Here is a 22648-nt window from a genome sequence, read left to right on the forward strand (position 1 = left end):
ATTTTTCCTTTCTCAGCACTACAGCTGCTATATATTCACTTCTCAGTATCTTCTACAAGCTACACAAATGCCAGTACACTATGATATAATGGAAATTTTTAATAAACAGCATATACCTTAGAGAATCTTCATGTTGGTCCAGATATTCCTTATGAATGAGTTATTATTTTCACTGGACACCCATAAAAATATTTAAGGTCCAAAATATAACTACTTGCAGCTGGTATTTGAAGCTGGGAACAAGCAGGAGCTAAATTCCAGACTCTAGCATCAGGTTTAACAACAGTAATATTATGTCATCCTAATTAAAGGAGAGCCTTCTCAGGACTGGAAAAAAGCCAAGGTATAGATATCATGTATTAATAAGCCAGCTCTGAAGGCTGAAGAAAAGCAGTAGTAGCAACAGGAGTAACACAGCTTTCAAATCTAGGGAATACAAGCTCCTGAACCTGAAGGAAAAATTGGCATATCTTACTTATTTATTTAAAATAAGGACCTTTTCTCAGGTTCAATGCCTTCTCTCTGGAAATTAAATATCCTCTTAGAACTAACGAATAAAGATATCTTTCTTGGTTTTAAACATGAAAAGTCTTTTTCATGGCTGAGGCAACTCTAAAATCTAGTCAGCCAAATGAGTGATAAAAAGGGCACCAAATGCCCTTGGGGCTATGATCTCTATTCCATATACCTTCTTTTAGTTAAAAAATTGCCATATGAATGGGGAAGTATAACAGGAAGTGCAGCCAGATTCTACACTAGAAAATTACATGACTGAAAGGACTTCAATGATTTCTGTTATGAAGGCAGCAGTCCTCTACTGACACCATGAAACAAATTCCAGTGTTTCTTTAAAATTAAGTTTAATCTGATCTGGAATCACAAACCCTAATATGCATGAATCATAATTGTAGTCTTACTGCATAGAGTCACTTCAGGGCATAGTTAAAGTGGTTAGACTTCTTTTAAATTTTACCTCAAATCTGAATTTCCAGGATTTATTTCTGCTTGATTTGGGGATAATTACAAGACCCCTGTAATGTGTACCCTAATCAAGCTTAATGCATTTTTGTCTTGAAAACATCGATTTTCAAGCAGGCAGTCTAATTTCCACCTATGAAATTTTATCCTGGGATTTGAAAGCTGTGCTCTCTATGGCTAATGCATCATCATCAGTAACACAGACTATGTCGGTCAAACTCTGCCTTCCATTACATCAAAGCTACACCATTGACTTCTGTAGGACAGTGCAGATGTGTTGTGGGCAAAATTTTGTCCTGCAATTGGAATGTAGTTAACATTTCTGATGATGAAATAATCCAACTGCTTCTCCAATAGATGCAAGGCCAACAGGAGAAAAAAGCAGTAAAAAAATGTTTCTGTCACTAAAGTGAACAGATCTGACCTGGATATACACAAGGAGCAGATCTGCTGAGTAAGAAAGTTAAATCTGTACACAGTCACTTCTTAGACTCAAAGCAGTCAATACATTAATAATTTAAGAAGCTTTAGGAAAAGAAAAAGGACATCTAAACACAGAATGCTTGCCCTGTTTGGTTTATTTAATTCCAAAGGCTTCTTTTTTTACTCCTCCATTCTTCTTTTTCTTTTCTACAAAACAAATATAGGTATCTCTTGAACTTGTTTACAGACTGCTATTTAAATGTCAGCATCTGCAAAGTTATCCACTGTGGTAACACAGTTTTCAAATACACTTTTGATACGAAGTAACTGCAGAATCTAAGATACTGTTATGTGCTAAACAAAACTACTAAAAGATAGCACAGGCTTTAGGTGCAACATTAGTCTCTATGCTTCTTCCCTAACCAACCTCAGAGATTTTTAAAAATCCACTTCACAATCACTGCTCTCAACAGTGGCCAGGCCACCTTTGATATTAAATTTCTATTACAAAGCTTAATAACTCATAATATCATTCATATCATGTTGGATATAGAATAAGTTCAGTCAAATATATAATAAGGTAAACAACGTACAATGAAGACACAAGTGTTTGCTCTAGATAACAAGAAGCTACAGATAATTTAGGTTCAGCAATCGGAAGATGAACTGTACTGGGTACGGGTACAACCATGTAATGGTTCTTGATTTAGCTTTTCCCCAGTGCAAAACCACCACTGAAATTACTGCAGCCACTAAGAAGTGTTGCAGAGTTTGGTGGTGAGAATGGACCTCAGTTGCAAAAAAATGAATAAGTGCCAGGGCAGCACTTCTGAAAGTGTCAGACAAAGCTTATATAAAGCAACTGCAGCAAAAAAAGCTGCAGTTAAAACACCTTCAGTCCAGCCTAGGTGTCTAGGCTGCTATCAAGAATTATTTTCTGCTAAAAAGAATGCTCAGTATCAGGAACACTGTAAACTAACTTTAGCCTTTTAAAACACAAACAACCTTGAAAGCAGCCCAGTTGTCAGTGGGGAACTGCTGGAGATGAGGCAGCTGGACTGTGAATTAATTAGAGAAGGGGGAGGGAAAAAGCAGATCAAAACTAAAGGAAAGGCAACGTATTAGCTATTAAAACATTTACATTGTAATAATTTTAATATATTCTCATCTGCTAAGGTATATTACTTTCCTTAGTATGAAGAAATGTTAGAAAAATCATAAAATTGTTAAGTGATGTTGGAAATTAAGTATAAATTACAATTCAAAAGCTAGATGTAAAAAAGCTGGTGTAAACTGATGTAGCTCCATTAACTTCAGTGGAACTATTCCAATTTACTGCAGCTGAGGATCTGGTCACAATACTCATATCATAATTCAGACCCTTCAGCTTGTGCAGTAGTGGTCTATGGACAAATATCCCTGATAGCTGAAGATACTCAGAAACATGTAATATTGGACCATAACAATAAAAATAACAATGTTTTCATGATGTATTGCCTTCTTGGTCATGAATCAATCTTCTGAACACTTATAAATGTTTAAAATACCACTTTTAATATTTCATATAAATGCAACCCCTGCCTTGCACGTATATAGTAAAATAAAATACACTGGATTTTAAGAGTTGATCTCTGGAGTATTCCAGGTATTATATTTTTTAAAAATCTGTATTTATGTTATTTATTTGTAGGTATTTCCAAAACTTTTGTCCAATTAGAAAAGTGTCTATCTATGACTTCTACAAGCTAGCATCCTTGTATTCCATAAATCTGTACCTTAGCCATTAATCTTTGATACAGAAACTTGTCAAATGCTTTTTGAAAATCAAAGTATCCTACATCCAATGAATTTTCCTTATCTATTATGGTAGTATATCTTCAAAGAACTCCAGCAGATTAGTTAAGCATTCACTCCCCTGCCTGAATTCATTCAGGCTAGCATCAATCAAACCATGTTTTTTCTAAAAGTTTTCCCACCTTATCCCTTAAGATGTTTTTTCAGATTTGCCCACAAACAAAGATAAGCTTACTGGGCTACAAGTTTATGGGTTGGTCTCTTGACCCTCTCTCAAACAACTAAATTACATAAGGGAATTGAAGGGAGGGCAAAGAGAAATACCAGGAGATAGTAGCATGAAAAAAGTGCATAATGGACTTTGCTGAAGCCATGTTATGTGAATATTATAATAATTATTACCGAACTGTAAATCCTCCATAGGACGTGGTGCTTTGTGCTCAACCAAACACTCAATATGGAGGAATTTTCATTAAACTATTAATTTATTTGATTGGATGAGGTCTTGATGTTGAAAAAGTCTGTGTATGCATGGCTAATGGATTCTACCAATCAAAGAAACAAGTACAGTTTGGATCCAGTACTTAAATCAGACACAATCTCTGACTAACAAAGTGGTTTTCGGGCCTTTGCCTGTGAACCGATGGGGCCTGACTATACTGAGGAGACTGAAAAGTTAAGCCTCTAAAACAGGGAGCTCTGTATTTTTTCCTTTTCAGAAGAGTTGTTGATTGATTCCAGAGGCAGACACACCCAGTCATGTTTGGGTAAAAGTGAGGATTGTGTCTGTGCCTGCATTGAGATACAATGGGATTGAGAAGATTCTTTCCACACTCACTGGAGTTAAACATTTGCCATTCCCCCTCTCTCCTATATTTCCTCTCAAAATGGTCTTCTTGAGAGTTTTCAAATGCTGGCAGGCATGGATACAGAGGCAGAGAGGAGAACATATATATCTAAGAGCTGTGAGAAGGAAACTGTTAGCTCAAGAGGTCAATTGGCCTGTCATACCTGTTTAAAAAGTTGAAGATTCACTGCAGTTTCCAGGAACTGCTTAGTTGTACTGGAACGATGCTTCACAAAACTGTCCTCACAGAAGGTGATAGGCTCTCCCTAAATTTAAACAGAGCGAGTTAGAAGGTACTCCTTGCTATAACCAGTAGTGGCACATATAACATTTCTCTTCATCAATTTTTCCCCCTTAAAAGTTAGCACATACAGTTAACTGCCTTTCAACCACATAGGTATTTACTTAATCCAAAAGGAAAGTAGGCAGAGGCAGCGAAACAAAACATTGTATAGACAAAAATATTGACTACTTTAAAGATTTTACCAAATTATATTTCGATGGTGAAAATGCTCTGTTTGAGTTACAAGTCTCAACTGCTGTACAGCATTATTCAGATTTAACTGCATCTAAACCAAAAGCAGCAGCAAGCAGAAATTCTGACTGGATACCAACATGTCACAATTATCACAGATTATTAGTATATTTGTCGTGCTGAATATAACAACAACATTAATGTGTTATAACACATTGTGTAACAATAACAGCTGATTAAGCAGAAAATGATTAAGAGAAAATAACTATGGTCTTTCAACAATTTCACTGTCAAATTAAAGATTCCTGCCTTTTCTGGAAGTCTTTACATAGTCATATAAAAGGTCTAAAAGATGTCAGCTGAACTTTTAATGCAATAAACTGTTTGGTTTTTGGAAAAGAAGGTAAGAATAATATGACCGCTACTAAGAAGTCATATCAAAAGCACACAGTGATGAGACAAGGAAAATACATATAGTATTTTACGACAGGCTAATAGATGCTAGTCAAAGTAACTGGAAACAACAAAATTATACTGCAACTTCTGCGTTATTTCTTAATTGCAAAAAGAGCATCTATCTCTACTGTACAGTGACCACATCAAATTACAGGAGGAAGACGTCCCTAAATTATATTCTTCTGGTAACTGTTTAATTTCCATAAACTCCATTACATAGAGGAGGTTTTAAATATTTTAATACATCAATGTATAGTCTGCATATTATTTCCATGATAATGATTCAGAAAGATATACTGCAAGGAGTATTGTCATGCAGGCAAAGGACCTCCCCCTCAAGAGTATATGCCTTCATGGTAAAAAAACAAAACAAAACAAAAACATCAGGTTGGAGGGGATTTTCCCAGATTTAGGTAAAACAGACAATTTGAGGTCCTGCATAAAATATTAGAATGCACACCTGACTTGGCTAATAGAACATTTGACTACCATAGACTTTTACACACGGTAAAAGCCCAGAATAGGGTAAAAGACATCTCTGACATTGGGAAGAAAAAGGATCAAAGACACCCCTGTGTGGATTCTTACAATAATAAAACAGAGGAGCCTTTCAGACACAAACTGCAGGCCTCTTTGGAGACAAATATATTTATGCTGATGATCACCATCTCCTCCTGCTCCTACTCCTATTAACTCCGGCAACCTCAGGTGCTGCTTTACACAAAGTCTCCTGTAATTCTAGTGTACAGTGTAGCCTGAGGATTGAGAGAATGAGTTTCCCTCATGTGATCTGTCCGCACATTATTGAGTTTGTCCAAAAGTAGCCCTAAATCATCTTCAAATGATTTTTATGTTACATTTATTTGTAAATGGTAACAGTATTATCTAAAGAGATGTTACATTAAAGCCACTGTCATGTCATTTTAAAACCCTGTTTCGATATTTCCAAGAGCTTCCTTCCTCTTAATTTTCCCTTCCATCTTGACTTTCCAAAGACTAGATCTTGGATGCCCTAGGCTTCAGTCCATCAAAGCACATAAGACCATGCTTCAGTTCATCCCTAAATACATGCTTAATTTTATAGCACAATCTTCCTTCCTTCATGGGGTGGATGGAAATCTGTGGTACACAATCCCTTTTTGATGCAATACTTGGTGACTCACCAACTATACCATGTCTTGGGGCAAACATTTAAGTTGCTTCAGCGGCCAGGCTGTAGCACATCTTGGATCTGAATAAGAGATCTGCCAAATATCTTCAAAATGCCACCCTCCCCCCAGGTGTCCCAGACCATCTGCCTCTCTGACCAATTTGTCACCAACCAGCCCTCCAATTCTACAGAACCTTTCCTTGTTCAGCTGAGAATACTGTAAGAATTACTGAGAATGTGTAAGAATACTGAAGGAGCAGAAGTGAGCACAAATTAATTTTCCCTTCCAGTGCATCCATACAGGAGAGTCTAGCAAGCAGAAATTCTGACTGGATACCAACATGTTATGATTATCACAGATTATTTGTATATTTGTTGTGCTGAATATAACAACATGAATGTGTTAAAAACACAAGCGTGGATGAAGGAGTTGCTAGCAATACCAAAAGTACTAGCAGTCTAAGAGAGGCTGGCTCTATCCATCATGCCTTTGTGATGTGATGAGTTTGCTGGGGAGGGTGCTTCATACATATTTTTAAAGCATAGAGAGGGGTGATTCCCAGCAGGCTCTCTCTAGTATTCATGGGGGCATCATATTTCCAGTAAGTACTGGTCCAACTGCACTTCCTTTGCAATGCAACTCAGACTCACCAGCAGCATAACTGCATGTTGTTAAATGCAATTTTATTGAAATCCATAAATAGTTTACATTAAAAAACAAAAGCCTTTAAGAATCCACTAATGTATTGTTATTCTCACCTGTTTAAAGCAGGCTAGCTGCTTTAAAAGTTTCAACAGTTTGAAAGATTCTACTCAAGATATCAAAAATACAGAATAAGAATTTTTTTAGACGCAGCAGAATTTTTCAAATCAATGCCTTTTTTCAGGGCATCTCTTGTGTCTCTGAAACTCCATCTAGCAATTTAAGGCACAGAGTTATTCAAGCACTTATGTCTTATATTTTATTGGGTAAAATATTTTGATTAACAAAAAATCACCTAAGGAATAACCCTGAAGTATTATAAATGACTCTGAAAAAAAAATTTTGTTACAAAAAGTAGAGTGAATTACTAAATATGAATGAAAAATTATAGCAGTTTTCTGATATGAAATACACATTTCTAACACACCTTTGTTTTTACAAATACTATTCAGAAACTCAATTTTGGAGGAATGTTCCACTGATATTTAACTAGCACACAGTCCATTAGCCCCTTAAGTATTGATCTACAATGTGCTTTCAAAGCAAATTCGATCAAAACCCAGTAGGGATTCTATATTGAAAAGTAGACAGCTAATACACAGACCAAACAATCTATGCCCAAACAAGATATATGTCCTTTTAACAACAGTTGCCATAGAATTTTTTTGCCCTTTTATGGGTTGCTGCACACAGCAGGAATCAGTTCCTCTAAGCTGCATTCACATTTTAATTAAGCTATTTATACAGACTCAGATGGAACACTCAAGTTAAACATGAAACATTAAGCTAAACCTATATGATTATATTAAAATCAAAATCAATCTGGGTTAGCAGAGATATTGTTGCTTTCCAAAGCTAGTAATCTTTAAGAGCAGCAATAAACACACATTTCAATTCTTTCCATGCACAGAAGTAGTTGAGAAATTTCTTATTCAGTTTTCTTTTCCTACAAGAAAGGTGCAACACTTGTATCAGTTATTCATTATTGTTGATATTGAAGTTTATTTGATATATTTAATACAGTTTTGGTATACAGTAGCTCTAATTTGGTTACATTATGAGAACAAGGGGAACTGTAGTCTTCAACTCTGCACCATCATTAACCAAACACCAAGTCTTTAAAAACCATCTCACTTTTACATTAAACCATTGCACTTTGTTACAAGAGAGCATCTAATGGTACCAGGATGAAAATACCACAATTACTGGCATTCTCAGGGCATCTTAGTAGATAAAGATCCAGATAGTAACCAAAAAGAAAGCAGGACTTCATTTTTGTTTCCACTTGGGGCAGTGCCAGTAAAATTTACAAACCAACATCTGAGTTTAAAGTCTTCTCTCATAATGTTATTTACGTACTGCAAAATCTAGATTACCTGGAATTACAACTAAATAACTTCCTGGAATTACAACTAAACTGTACTGAAGACCCTACAGGCAAAAGGTATGTTTACCCTGTAAATGAAGTTGTGGCCCTTAATACAATCTTCAATCTAAAATTCTTACAGGGGGTTAAGTATCATGCCTGGGGATACTGCACTTAATCAAAAGGCCTATTCTTGCATCAGATTTTCTTTCCTCCAAAAGTGCCTTAGCTGCACCCACCGCTAAACTCATGCCCAAATTCTGGGAGAAAGGCTAAGGCAATTCAACTCCCATTGCAAGGGACTTCTCCCCTTTAAACATAAGCCTAAATAAACCATAAGCAAATATTTCCCCACAGATAAGTTAACCTCTGGGCCATAGCGAAGGCATAACCAGAGAGCCTGGCTACTGATCCTTACAGAATGCCCTGGAAGGTAGCATGGTTCACACAAACATTTTGCTGGTTAAAACCACGGTAGAAAAACAAGAATCACCAATCACAAGCATTAACACCAGTCAGCTAATACCTCTTCTCATAGTATAGGAACTTCTCGCCTAACTAGATATGCCTACCCCAGATCTGTGTTCAGAACAGGAAATGTTGTGTAAGCAAACAGGTTGATTCTAGCAAAGAAGAAGGTGAATGTTTGTCATGGATGGGAGTAGAAGTCTATGCCTGTTAAGGACTGAACATGACATCATGAAAATAAGCAAAGGAGAAAAACTATTTATTAATTTGCTAAAAATATGGGGGGAGGGTGGGGAGGAGAATAAACACTGGTGTGATAAAAGTGTAATTCATCATGATAAAGGAAGGAAGAAAAATCTATTTTACATACAATAATGAAACAAATCTTACTTTAAAAATGTATCTCATTAAAAGATTAAAGAACATAAACAACTGCCATGATTTATTTTCTACCCTAAAAAATTCTGGCTTTCCTTCAAAAAGCTAGGCAACAGAAAGATTAAGTCCTGCAAAAGAAAAAGATATTAAAGTTACCTCCCCATTGAGAGAGGGAATAAACCATCTAACATTGAAACATAAAGGAAACTGACCCAAACAAAACTTTGAGTAATGATAAGGCTGTGACATAATTTGGGAAAAGTGAAGAAATTAAAAGCAAAGGCTCACAGATTGCTCAAATTCTGAAGACTAGATATTACACTTCTTAAACTATATCTGTGTACCAGTAGTGCCCAGGAGATAATTTGTAACTTTGGAACAGCGTATCTTGGCAAAATTGAGACCTGGTTTAATTGGATACTACCCAATTAGGAGTCTACCCAATGCAGGACTCTTTTGGGTCAAATTCAGTAGTGGCGTAAATAGTGACATCAATTACATAACCAATGCAAACAGTGTAGCAGTACACATTGCATAAACTAAGGTTCAAGTGCTGTGGAAAATTATTGCAACATTTACATGGATGGGATAAAAGGGACTGTGACATAAAAACATCATAAGAAAGTGTCAAAGTAGAGAGAAAGAATACCAATTTTGCATACAAATTGAATGACAATATCATGATGCTAATTATGCTACTATAGTTTTTTCATCTGATGTGTAACTCATCTCTGTTTATATAACTGCAAAATTTGGACCATTATGTAATGTCATGGATTGATTATGATTGATATTCATAAATGAACATATTAATAAATTATTTGGAAAAAGCTGTCAACAGTGAGATGGAAAAATTTGCAGATGACACAAATGTACTCCATATAGTTAAGTCCAAAGCTGCCTGCTAAGAGTTATAAGGGATCTTACTAAACTGGCTGACGAAAGCAAAATGGCAGATGAAATTCATGTTGATAAATGCAACATAATGCATATAGGAAACAATAATTCTAGCTATGCACACTAAATGATGGGGTCTAAATTAGCTGTTACCACTCAAGAAAGAGATCTCTGAGTCATTGTGGATAGTTTTCTGAAAATATCTACTCAATGTGTAGCAGCAGTAAAAAAAGCTAACAGAATGTTAGGAACCATTGAAGAGGGACAGATAAGAAGACAGAAAATATCATAATGCCACTATATAAATCCATGGAATGCCTACACTTTGAATACTGCGTGCAGTTCTGGTCATGCCATCTCAAAAAAGATATGTTGGAACTGGAAAAGATACAGAGAAGGGCAACAAAAATGATTACAGGTATGGAACAGCTTCCATACAAGGGGAGATTAAAAAAACTGCGATTGTTCATTTTAGAAAAGAGATGACTAAAGCAGGATATGATAAGAGGTTTATAAAATTATGAATGGTACGGACAGAGTGAATAGGGAAGTGTAGGAAGGTGCAATGGCCTTCCTCAGAGCCTGGGCTCGAGGAAGGGCCGTAACGACCAGATCAGATAGTGGAAGGGCTGGCAGGCCAGTCTGCCTGGCAACCAGGTAGCCTGCGAGCGATAGGTCCCGACAGCCAGCCAATCCGGCAACAGAGGGGCAGAGCCTCAGCCAGGGCTGGGAGTATAAAAAGCAGGCCCGCAGCTCAGTGAGGAAGAGGCTGCTGCTGGAGGCAGACATATCGTCCTACCGGCTGCAGCGAAGGCCTGAACTTAGCCGGGCCTCTGCCCCAAGCGAGCGCCCCTCGGAGCAGAGGCCCTGGGAACAGCCCAAGTGACCGGGCCCCTGGGACTAGATAGAGCCTCCGGGCCCCCTAGACTGGACTGGGCCACCAGGCCCCAAGGGCTGTACCAGGCCTCTGGGCCCCAGCGATTGGACCGAGCCCCCCGAGTCTGAGGGCTGGGAGATACCCTCGAAGGCCGGCCCTGACCTGGAGGAGCTGCCGGACGCTGAAACCCCGGAGCCCTGTGATCTGGAGGAGTTGCCCTCTGCAGAGGAACCCCAGGAACCCTGCAACCTAGAGGAGCTGCCCTCTGCCAAGGAGCTCCCCGCCTTGCTGCTGGTGGATGAAGAGGGACTGGTGAGCCTGCCGCGGGCCATGTACCCCAGCGATCCTTAGGACCCGAAGGAGACAGGTACCTGGGGATATGGGGAGGAAGTGGCCCAGGGACAGCCACAGCCCATGGCTGAGACAGGGGCAAGCCCCATCGGCGTGTTGTGGCTGGAGCCCCGCTGACTCAGTGGCAACGCCTTTGCCACTGCTAGGACCCTGGGCTGGAATGCAGTGGAGCTGGGTGGGCCTGCGTCCCCTTCCCCTCCCCCCCTTGTCCTCGCCTCCGAGGGAGTGATTACAGTCCCCTGCTCTACTGACCAGAGGACACTGCGTGCTCGCCCGCCCTGCCTGAGGGCCCGGGCAATAGACTGCGTGCTCGCCCGCCCTGCCTGAGGGCCCAGACTACGACTCCTACGGATGCTAACGTTCCCCTTTTTGGAAGGTGCAGTGACCTTCCTCAGAGCCTGGGCCCGAGGAAGGGCCACAATGACCAGACTGGGCAGGAGCCCGTCCTACAGGAAGCCTTATTTACCCCTTCACAAACACAAGAACTAGGGTTCATGCAATTTAGTTAATAGGCAGAAGGTTTAAAACAAACAAAAGAAAGTACTTCTTCACACAACACACAGTCAACCTGTGAAACTCATTGCCATTGGATGGTGAGAAGGCCAGCAGCATAACTGGGTTCAAAACAGAATTAGGTAAGTTCCTGGTGGAAAGGTCCATCCATAGCTATTAGCCAAGATGGTCAGGGATACAATCCCTTGCTCCTAGTGTCCCTAGGCCTCCAAAATGCCAGAAGCTGGGACTGATGACAGGGAATGAATCATTTGAAATTATCCTGTTCTGTTCATTCCCTCTGAAACACCTGGCATAGGCTACTTTCAGAAGACAGGATACTCAGCTAGATGGACCATGGTTCTTATGATAAACGCTCAAACATAATAGAACCTAATCTGAAAAAGGAAGAGTTGTGAACGGTAGATGGGATTCTCGGTTTGCATCTGTTTGAAACAAAGCACAAGTTGGATCTGTGTGTGCACAAGTGACTTAAAGCTCACCTTTGCAAGCCACCAATCCTAGTAATGTCTCTGGGTAGGGATTGTCTCCGGTGCTGAGCTAATGCAATATATGGGTATTTCTTGCTTACAACAGTTGCAAACAGCCCAAAGGGCCAAATTAACATCTGAGGATTGGCATGGCAAAGGGATATCCTGGCCACCGCCTTTAATTCTTGCAATGGCTGTTTTCATGGAAGCAACAAGGGAGAGTGGCCTAACTTCCCATACATCAGCTCTGCATCACTGGAGAATCACCCTTATGGTGGGGTGATTCCTGCTGGGCAAGTTAAGTAAGTTTTATGGCCAAATTCCACTGGCATAGAGAATCTGACTCAAATCTTGCTTGTGCAGGAGTTGTACAAAGTTATCATTATCCAAAGTTATCATAATCCAATTAAGAGGTTTAGTGTTGATGGGTTTTCATTTCCCATTTTTATAGCCATCTACCAAATAATAGTGAAGAAATAAAGAGAAATTAAGAACAGAATTGGTTTAATTATTTTCTCCTCCTCTATTCCACTGGAATAATGGAAAGGCAATAAAATGGCAAATATTTCTAAATGGTAAAAGGGGAACAGGAACTTTTACAATTGTATGGTTACAGAGAGAAAGAGAGAAAGTGTCTGTTTTATGTTTTTACCATTACTGAAATAACCATTCAATGTTTGGAAGCAGTATCAACTTCATTATTTTATTCTAGTACTGATTTAAAAAACAGCAATGGATTATTTCTGCTTTTCTTGGGGAATAACACCCAACTAAACTTTTATGAGCAGTAGTGCATTTCTTACTATTACTCTTTACAAATAATACATGCTATCATCTCTATTTATGTCCTGATTTTAATGGGACAGTCCCATTTTTTCATATGATGTGCTGGTGTCCCAAAACTTCTTTCAGTATTCCCACTTTTCCATTTCACTAATCACAATTTTTTTTAAGTTCAAGACATACTGCTATACTGAGAGAATTTGCTCTGTGTTTACTAGAAACAAATAGTACCGTGGTGCAATCATTTACTGTGATGAACAGTGTTTGGAGTGAAGTGGAAAGCTGAGTAAGTGCAAACACTAACAAAGATGTTCTTTTACACAAAGTGAATATTCCATGTTTCAAGCTGAACTCATTCAGGGCATGAAGGTACTGGAAAAAAATTCACCAAACTGAAAAATATGCTTTTTGAGCCAGAAGCAAACAGTAATAACTCCAACAGACAAATAAAAAAGTGTATTTTTGTATGGCTGCTTTGTGACCATAAAAACGGTGCCACAAAAGCACTCCATGTTTTGATTCAGAATATATGATCAATTTATTTATATCATTATAACTGTTTTAAAATTAGAGTGAATCTTCTCATTTAAGTATATGCCTTTAAATGCCACTGTGAAACATTATATGAAGCCCAATATGAAAGTAGATACAGTCCGTGACTCTTATTTAAGTTTTCATTTTACACCCACCACAATGATTTCTGGAATAAGAAATAGTACATTCTATATATACCCATACAGTACAGGACACATCTCTTCTGAGAATACTACCAAATTAATGTTAACTGTGATGAGTCTTTTTGTGTGATGTAGATCCACATCCATTAGGCACTGAACTCAGATGAACTCATTTTATGTAGGTCGTTGATCATCATTGGACAACAACAACTCTCAGTCACTACTAACCTGGACCAAGTTCAAACTGGTAATCCAGAGATAAAACTGTAACAGCACAATAAGAATTCTGTAAATCACAGTTTCCCAAAGAAATAATATATGAATTTCACAAATACTTTGTATTGCATTTCTATTGTATATAACAAATTAGAAGACATCTGATATATCTCCAAGGAAAAATAGCTTCTGGACATGGTGGGACACTACATTAGTTAAAGTAATATAAGCAGCAACTGACATTGAATATTAGCACTTGAAATATTATTAAGTTTTAGATATACTATATATTTCTTTTCTTAAATTATAATTTTCATTTTTGACTGGTATCTGCCAACCTAAGACAGGCTGACAATGGCCAGCAGGCTGAGAAATTCTGAAATGGTACACCTAATTAAATCATTTCCCATAGTGATTCCATAAATAATTTTCTTTTATACATGACCGCTGGAGTCAAAAAAATAGATGGGAGGAAGGGAAATGCAAAAGCAAATAAAGGAGGAGCTACAGAGGCCACTATTAAAAAATGTTTACCAATTGATATTACAGTTAAATATTATTCTCAGTACAATGGGTTTCTCAAATAGGAATGTAGCAATTGTTGAGAAATAGTGACTTTTTAATACCACCATAGTAAAAAGAGAAGAAGTTGTTAAAAAGGAAGTTGACCAGAACAAGGAAACCTCACATGCAGCCCCTTATAGATGAATTCCAGTAGACTTACTGAACCAAAAAGGACCTGTTCCTTGATCATCTCAAACACCAGGTCAGAGTGTAAGGAGAGCCTTCTCCACCTTAACAACATTGTCTTGTTCACATATATCAGATATGGATTAAGACACTGAAATGAACTTGTTTGTTCACTAACCATCAATGTAAATTGCAGAGAATTAATACTGAAGACTCTCTCACCTTTATAGCAACAAGCAGATGGGTAACCCCATTCTGCAACTGCTGCAGTTTCCAAATCAATTTCAAGTAAAGCTCATTTGCAACAAATCACAAGACTCTGTTATGGAGACGGCAAAAGTAAAAAATAACTATGAAGGTCTGTAACGGGGAGAATCTCCAAGAAAAGAAGAAGACTGGGTATCTGAAATGCACTTATAACTTAAGTCCCGCACTGGACTCTACAGATCTTGAAACTGGGCACAGCCATTTTGGAGACTACTGAAACACGAACTTTCATGTCAAATAGCAATTACTGTAACTCTTAAATGCTGTAGCTGCCACAGGTCACTCACTAAAAAAATAGAGGTGCACAGCACATTCTCATATTCCTTAAAATTGCTTATCTCAATTGCTTATCTCTGGTACACCATTTCAGTCTTATATAGGTTGAATTTAGTCAATTGTCTTTCATCTAAATAAAAATGCCTGTCAGCCAGAATGCAGTGTAGTTGTAGCCATGTCAGTGTCAGGATATTAGAGAAACAAGGTGGGTGAGGTAGTATCTTTAATTGGACCGACTTCTGTTGGTGAGAGAGAGAAGCTTTCGAGCCACACAGAAGAGCTGAGGAACTCTGTGTAGCTCAAAAGCTTGTGTCTCTCACCAACAGAAGTCGGTCCAATAAACGATATTACCTCACTCACCTTGTCTCTGCTAGCCAGAATGACAGCTAGGGCTCAGTATGTAAAAGGTCAACAGTAAACAAGGCAGCCTGTAAAATAGAGGCCTGGGCAACAAAAGGCACCCATCACTAATTTCTGATATCTCACATCCAAGAACAAGTGTAATCAGAGATCAACAAACAATTATACCCATTACTATCAGGAACCACAGACTGACCATTTACATCTAATGATTAGCTGACTCAGAGGTTGACAAAAGAACAGTTACTGACCTTCGTAATTGTTCTTTGAGATGTTGTTCATGTCTATTGCATATTAGGCATGAGTGCGCCACATGCATCGGTGCTGGAGATTTTTCCCTTAGTGGTATCTATAGGGCTGGTTCTAGCGCCCTCTCCCAGGCACATTAAGCAGCTCTGGTGAGGGTCGTTAACCGGCATAGGCCTCTTACACAAAGCGCATGGCTTGCAGCCTGGGGCCCAGGGCTGTGTTCATCAGACCTACAATATGTCTAAAAAAACTAACACTTAGCAAACTAACTAACTTAAACAATATCACTAACGTAACTAAGGAAAACCACTAGGTTCTAAGAGTTTGCTGCAGCAAGAGAACGTTCCAGCACCATCAGGGGGGGTAAGAAGAAACTGAGACAGAGGGGGGCCAGCGCCTACATACCAGCTCATACACGTGCGACCCCAGAGGGCGCTAGAGCCAGCCTTACGGATACCACTAGGGGAAAAATCTCCAGCCTTGGTGCATGTGATGCACGCACATACCTAATATGGAATGGACATGAGCAAGCACTCGAAGAATTAATTATTATTAACTAGGACAAATCCCTCATGTCTATCATAAGATCATCAATAATTATATTAACTAGAGCTGAATCCATGACATCAGGCAGTTGGAATTTAGACAAATGTGTCAGAAATATCAGATCATGATAATACTGGAGTTACCAAACCATCATCTCACTAGCCATCCTTAGGATGGTTTAGTTGGGGTTGGTCCTGCTTTGTGCAGGAGGTTGGACTAGATGACCTCCTGAGGTGTCTTCCAACCCTAATCTTCTATGATTCCCCAAAAAGAGATTAGAGACCACCCCGTAGTTTGCAAATAAGTCAGTGTTAGAAGAAAGTATTTTAAGCAGACACTGCTTCTCTGAACATCTACCTGCAGCTGTGAATGTGCCACCTTTTGATAGGCATTTACCACATCCGTCAGCAACAGGCTCAGTATTACTCCACGAACATTAACAAAACAGGAAGAACAAAGATCCATGCTCTCTCCAGTCTACGAAGCACCAACTGAACCTCAGAAACGCACACATTCTGAAACTCTGCTAAAACCGACTGGGCTTTCATCCCTTCCTGCCCCATTACCGATATCAAAGTAGGAAGTCATACGTCATGAGCATGCTGAATTCACCAAACAGATTGCCAGTGACGGGAACATGGGCAGTTGTGCTGAGTTGTTAGAGCGGGAGCTAGTCATCTGGAATTGAAGTCCAGTGTCAGAAACGGAGTCAGAGGCCAGAGTCAAGAATTGGACCCAAGGTTCAGGAGCAGGTTATCTGGAGTGAGGCAGGGGCCATGGCAGAAACAGAAGCTAACACTGTCATTGGCAAATGTTTTGAGCAATTGCTGAAGTTCTTCTACTTAAAAGCTGGCTTGCTGATTCATCTAGCCAATCAGGCAGTGTGGCCAATCAGGCAGCCTACTAGAGGCCAGCTGTGCTCATTAGGTTGCCTGGAGACTGGCTTTGCTATAGGCCCTGCTTCCTGACACAGCCAAACCTAAAACAGTTTCACTAGGTGATTTCAAGCCTTTGCTAGGAGGTAGTGAAAGATTCTTGGCTTCCAGCACAGCACACATTGGGGGATTCTAAGTGAGAAAATGACCAGCCTCCAAATTGGCCAGACCCTTCCCTAACCATGTCAGTTCCTGCAGTCCATCACTAATCCTAAGTGAGACATACAAGTAGTTTCTTTATGAGAGCTCCATTTTTAGTTTCAATGAAGAAGACAAATTGGAAAGTAGTTTACTGGCAGGCAAGTATCTACTGTAAGTAAAACACAGATCATTCAGATGCTCAAGATGCAAAGTCAAAGAAGCACATGTACCCAATCTCTTGATTGCCAGCTTATAATCAACTTTAAGATAACCTTTAGGACATTTTGCTTTTTGAAACCCTTAAGATTGTGAAGAGACTTTAGTACTTTTTATGCAGACAGCAAAATAATGAGGTTCTGTTCTTATGAATAAAGGAAAACAAATTAAAATAATAAAAAGCCTTACGGGTTTGTATCTTAGGGCATCTCTGTAGGATCCAAACAATGCTGCCTGCGCCCTAAGGAAGGCCCTAGCTACTCCATCACCCGTAGCCGTAGACTGCTTCTTCAGTTTATTTTTCAAGGCTGAGACCTGCATGACAGAGAGGAACAGTTAAATTAACACCTCAGAAATTGGTACAGCGAGGTATGAACCCAATCAGCAGGCAAACCACAGTGTCTACAGGTCAGCCAAAAATTCATCGTCCTCCTTGATAGCTTATCTTTTTAACTGCAAAGAGCACCTGCTGGTCTGTTAATTGAAACGAAAGCGGGGGACGATGGTAAAGTGCTAATGTAAATTGGTTTATGCTCTCTTTTTTTCCCAAGGCCTCTTGACATAAATAAGCTTTAATTATTTTACAGTAAACTGCTTGTGAGCTGCTTTTCTGCAGATTTTTTTGCAATCATAACATGTGTCTGCTTGTCTGAGATGAAGCCAGTTGGGCATCTTTCATTTATGCTGTGAAGGGTTATTTTTAAGGGCATTTAAAGCTCACTTACCACTCAATTTTAGGTTTTTTGTTGCCAACCTATTAGCATACATCATTTTTCATACATCATGGGAGCAGTTGCCACCATTGTTTGCTAGTTGGGGAAGCCTGTATAAATTCAATAGTGCAGGGTCTTTAGAATTGTCCTAAGGAATAAAACATCTGAATGTGTGGGGGGAGGGGGTGGAGAAGGGAGGGGATAACACCCTTTTATTAGTGATGAGGCATCTGCAGTAAGAAAAAAACATTAATTCCAGCATCTGATTTTCTGAAGGCAATCTATTCTGTTTTATGTGGTAAACAACAAGTACTGATGGTACAACTCTGGAGGGCATGCGTAAAGTTAGATTAAAAGTCTATCATGTTGTTAAGGAAGCTTTGGAGCAAGATGATATATTTGGGAATTGTTCTGATATTCCTAAAAACAAGAAAGGATGTGTGGATGCAGTTAATAAGAGCAGTTCTACCACCCTTGTTTTAAGATGCAGAATACCAGACACTTGAAAAAATTAATTGCAATTATTATGGAAATGTATTTCCATATTAATTTTTTATTGCAAAGTACCTGACAAAACAATACTTAAGTTATCAGATACTGCTCAAAGCATCATTTATTTTAAGTTGAGTTACTCTTTAAACAGAACATTTATGTTACCCCTATAAGCACAAAGTATCACCAAAACAGGTTTCATTCTTTTATAAATGTATGCAAGAATGAATATCTTTTTGTTTCTTTATGCAAGCAGTCATGACTGTTCTTGTAGATGATGATTGTAATTGAAGTGTCAACCTAATTAACAACTAAACTTTGAATAATGCTAATGAGAACTGAACATGACATCAGAGAAAAGACCAGCTCTACAGGTGATAAACCTTCACAGTAGTGACATTTTCCAGTGTAAAGTCACAGTTACTGTGATCTGATCAAAGAGAGAGACCCCCATTGGGTCCAATTATAACTATAGTTTTGAAAAAAAATTATTGAGTTATGATGTTCATAATCTATGCAGAAAGGCCTTTACAGTATAGGTCTTCTCCCCATAGCTGTGATCTTTTCAATTTATATCCAAGCTCCATAGATCCAGATAAAAGTTTAGATTCTGATTCGGTTAGCCCATGGAGAGCACACACACGAATGCTCATTTAAGTTTTTTTACTTACACCTCAAAAGAAGAAGAAGAAAAAAAAGAGTACAATTCACAGTACAAGAAAGAATTACAGTTCAAGGTTGCAAAAATAAATGCTTGTCACTTCACTCTCTTTGTTCTGTAGTTTATGATTATTTTGAAAGTTATTAAAATTGAAGTTTATTTAATTCAAGGGGAAAAACATTCATAAGTTCTTTTAAAAAAGAGATGTGTCAGCTATTACAGTTATATTTCACTGATGTTGAAATAAGAGAGCAAGGGTCAGTATAAAGAAACCTGGTTTGTCAAAAATGAAAACCAGATTTCCACTCTTTTTAATCCAGTAAAGCATTTCCTAAATGCAAGAGACAGAAATTTCTCCCTCTTCTGCCTTAAAAAAATAATTTGCATTCATGTATATTATACATTATAAATAAGGCTGTGAAAAAAAATTGTGAAAATAATGTTCATGTGATTGCAAGCCATCTTTGGACAGCAAAATTTTGTCTAATGCGATTTAATTTTTTTGGTATAATTTCATATCCAGCATGTTTTCATATTGAAATGTGAAATTGAAATCCAGCATGTTTTCATCAAATTGAAATTTCACTTTTTAAAACTGAGTATTTTGTTTTAAAAAAATGAGGCCAATCTTAGGAGTTCATTTTTAAGCAAAAGTAATAACAGAAAATAAACAAACACAATAAAAATTTGGTGGTTTTTCACAAAATAGAAACAAATTACAAAAAACCAGAACATTTTAAAATGTAATTGAAAATATTTCTCACCTCCCACATTGTGAATTAGGAAACTTTAACTTCCAACACAATTAAGCCAACTGAATTAATTGATTTATGGTAGCAATTGTTATTGAGAGAGAACCTTTTAAAAGAATGAACGCTATTACATACTAGTGAGAAACATGTAATTTAACTTACTGGTAAAAGCTTGAAATCAATGGAACTATGCATGCTAAAGTTTTTTGCTGGATAAATGCCAGAATGCCAAATGCTTTTCAGGATCAAGCTGCTATGTACAAGAACCAGGAGTATTTAGTGCTGGCAGTGCACTTGACACACCAAAGGAAGTAAGACCTCAGCCTACTCCCTACACATCAGCTTGCAAAGAAAGGTCAACAAAAGAAGACCTTATGCTGCTCCCATCTGAAATGGTGTTGCAGCTCCCTTTCTGTCACATAGTCCCCTCATCTCCCTGAGGCACTCTGGGTAGTAAAAGCAAGAACCCCTTTGTGGATTGCCACTTAAGCAACTCCCCCCTCATCCTAATGTAGGCTCCAGCTACCAAAACTAGAGAACAACCCTTAATGCTGTTCTAACATAGCTTCTGATGGATTGGTACTTATTTTTGCCCACAGTCCTAAAAAAGTGTTGCTACAAGAAAAATAAACAGTTGAGGCAAATGGAAAAAACAGCACCTGACACCGGGTATTTACCTCACCGAAGCAAAGGGGATAAACCACACTCTTTAGATGCATTACCAGCTTCATCACAAGCTTAGCCAAGTAATACATTTATCCTAAATATGATGATTACTTCTGCAGTGCCACAAGTGTGCTCTGCAGATGTTTAAAAACAACCGATCACTCCCCTGAGGAGCTTACTGTCTACATCCCTGATCTCGCAAGCACCGAGTGTGTAGTTACATGAATAAGTAGTTGCATGATCAAGCTCCAAGTTTAAAGATCACCAATGATTAAATAAGCAATGAAAGTGTCAGAAGAAGACAGAGGGTATGGATTACAAATTTAAAAAAAGATGTTGCTTTGGCATGACATACATGGATTCTGGTGGCTCTATGTTGTTTTTCTTTGGATGGATGGATGGATGGAGGAGCTAGGGATTATCAATATATATTGATGATTCCCCTACTCAACTATCTGTGTAAGCAAGAACACAACACATGTAGTCAGCAATGACAGGCTGAAGAGCACAGGAAGATATATTTTCTGTTGAGAAGAGGAGAGACAATGTTGCAGTGATCACAGGAAAAGGACTGGCAGGGAAGTGGGGAGATAAGGCAGTTTGTGGGAAGGGAGGGTGTGTCAGGGTAGAGGTGAGGGAGGAGAGTGGAGGGAAGGATAAAATAAAGCTTGGTGAGGGAGGGCTACGGGCCAGGGGAGGCACCAGCCAATATGGTCAGTCAACAAGAGAAGTTAAAGATAAGAAATCAATATGGTCAAAACCTTGTGTGGTAAGAAACAATCTAGTAAACTGTACACTAAGGGTAACTTCCTATCTCGTGTGTCTATCTGGTATGAAGAAGAGCAGCAGAAAGCAGAGAACCACCACCACTGTTGCAACAATGGATGCATTCTAACTTTATTAGTTCACTGGAATTAAGAACATCACATCCCTGTCATAGGAGCAGCAACACAGAGTATCAGCATAAAAGCAAAGGTACTCCACTATAAAATATGGTAGGAATTCTACACACTGCAAGGTAAACTGTGCTATAGCAGTAAGAGTGATGTTACCAGCTCCCATAAACACTGCTAATGAAAGCAAATCTGTCCTCCAAAAGATTATTTTGTAGTTCAAGGGAAGCTCCCTCAGACTCTCTCCTTCCCCAAGAACAATGGGCTACAGGGAAGGAGTAGCTCCACCAGATCACAGTGGACTTCCCACTCTTGGCAACTATGATTTGCCAGTGAACCAGGTCTCTCCCACACATCATATGCAGTGGCAGGAACTTCTTTAGCAGTGCCCCCACAAGAACTGTGTCACTGGAGTGGTATCAGCACACGGTTCTTCAAGAAGAACCTAGCTAAGGGATGGTTAAAACAAAGGAGAAGCTTGCAAGTAAGCCAAACTAAACTAGGATAAATCAGTATTTGTGGAGTGATTCAAGTGTGCACCGAGGAGGAAATAGGTGCTGGGAAGTGCTTTTGTATGGATTAGTTTGAATGACTTGGCTATGGGGTGGAATTAAAAGGGGGAATCTCAAAGCACGTTAACAGTGAAAGGTGTGAAAAATGATTTGCTAGAGGTGGTAAGCCAAAGAGGGGAAATGCGAGTCATCCTGGGGTGACATGATTGCAGCAATTTTAGTAATACACATGCATAAAACGAAGAACAACAAATTTCAACTGTATGTTTATACAATATCAGTAACAAAATCAAACATATTGTCAGGTTGACAGTGCATTGTTGTGTAGCTTGTATGGCAGTTGGTGCTTAGAAAGCCACAAAAGCTAGAGCTGGACTCAAGCAAATCATAGGAAGTAGGAATAACAGTTAAGTTTGCTTCCAGGAGACACTAGTGATCCATTATGGCAATCAGAAAT

At 38.7% G+C, this 22648-nt stretch overlaps 1 protein-coding gene across 3 annotated transcripts in view; it reads right to left on the reverse strand.

Annotated features, from left to right (window-relative positions):
• DENND1B (DENN domain containing 1B) overlaps window positions 1–22648 on the reverse strand; it is a 250281-nt gene that overhangs the window by 46059 nt on the left and 181574 nt on the right. For all 3 annotated transcript variants that reach the window (XM_067538292.1, XM_067538291.1, XM_067538290.1), the window contains 2 exons: window positions 17692–17817; window positions 4207–4308 (listed from right to left, as the gene is read on the reverse strand). In XM_067538292.1, the coding sequence (XP_067394393.1) occupies window positions 4207–4308; window positions 17692–17817 (228 nt within the window). The remainder of the gene's footprint in view (window positions 1–4206; window positions 4309–17691; window positions 17818–22648) is intronic.

The sequence above is a fragment of the Emydura macquarii genome, unplaced genomic scaffold (assembly GCF_026122565.2).
Source record: "Emydura macquarii macquarii isolate MOO-44397 ecotype Brisbane River unplaced genomic scaffold, CSIRO-AGI_Emac_v2 contig_480, whole genome shotgun sequence".
In the NCBI taxonomy this organism is placed as follows: Eukaryota; Metazoa; Chordata; order Testudines; family Chelidae; genus Emydura; species Emydura macquarii.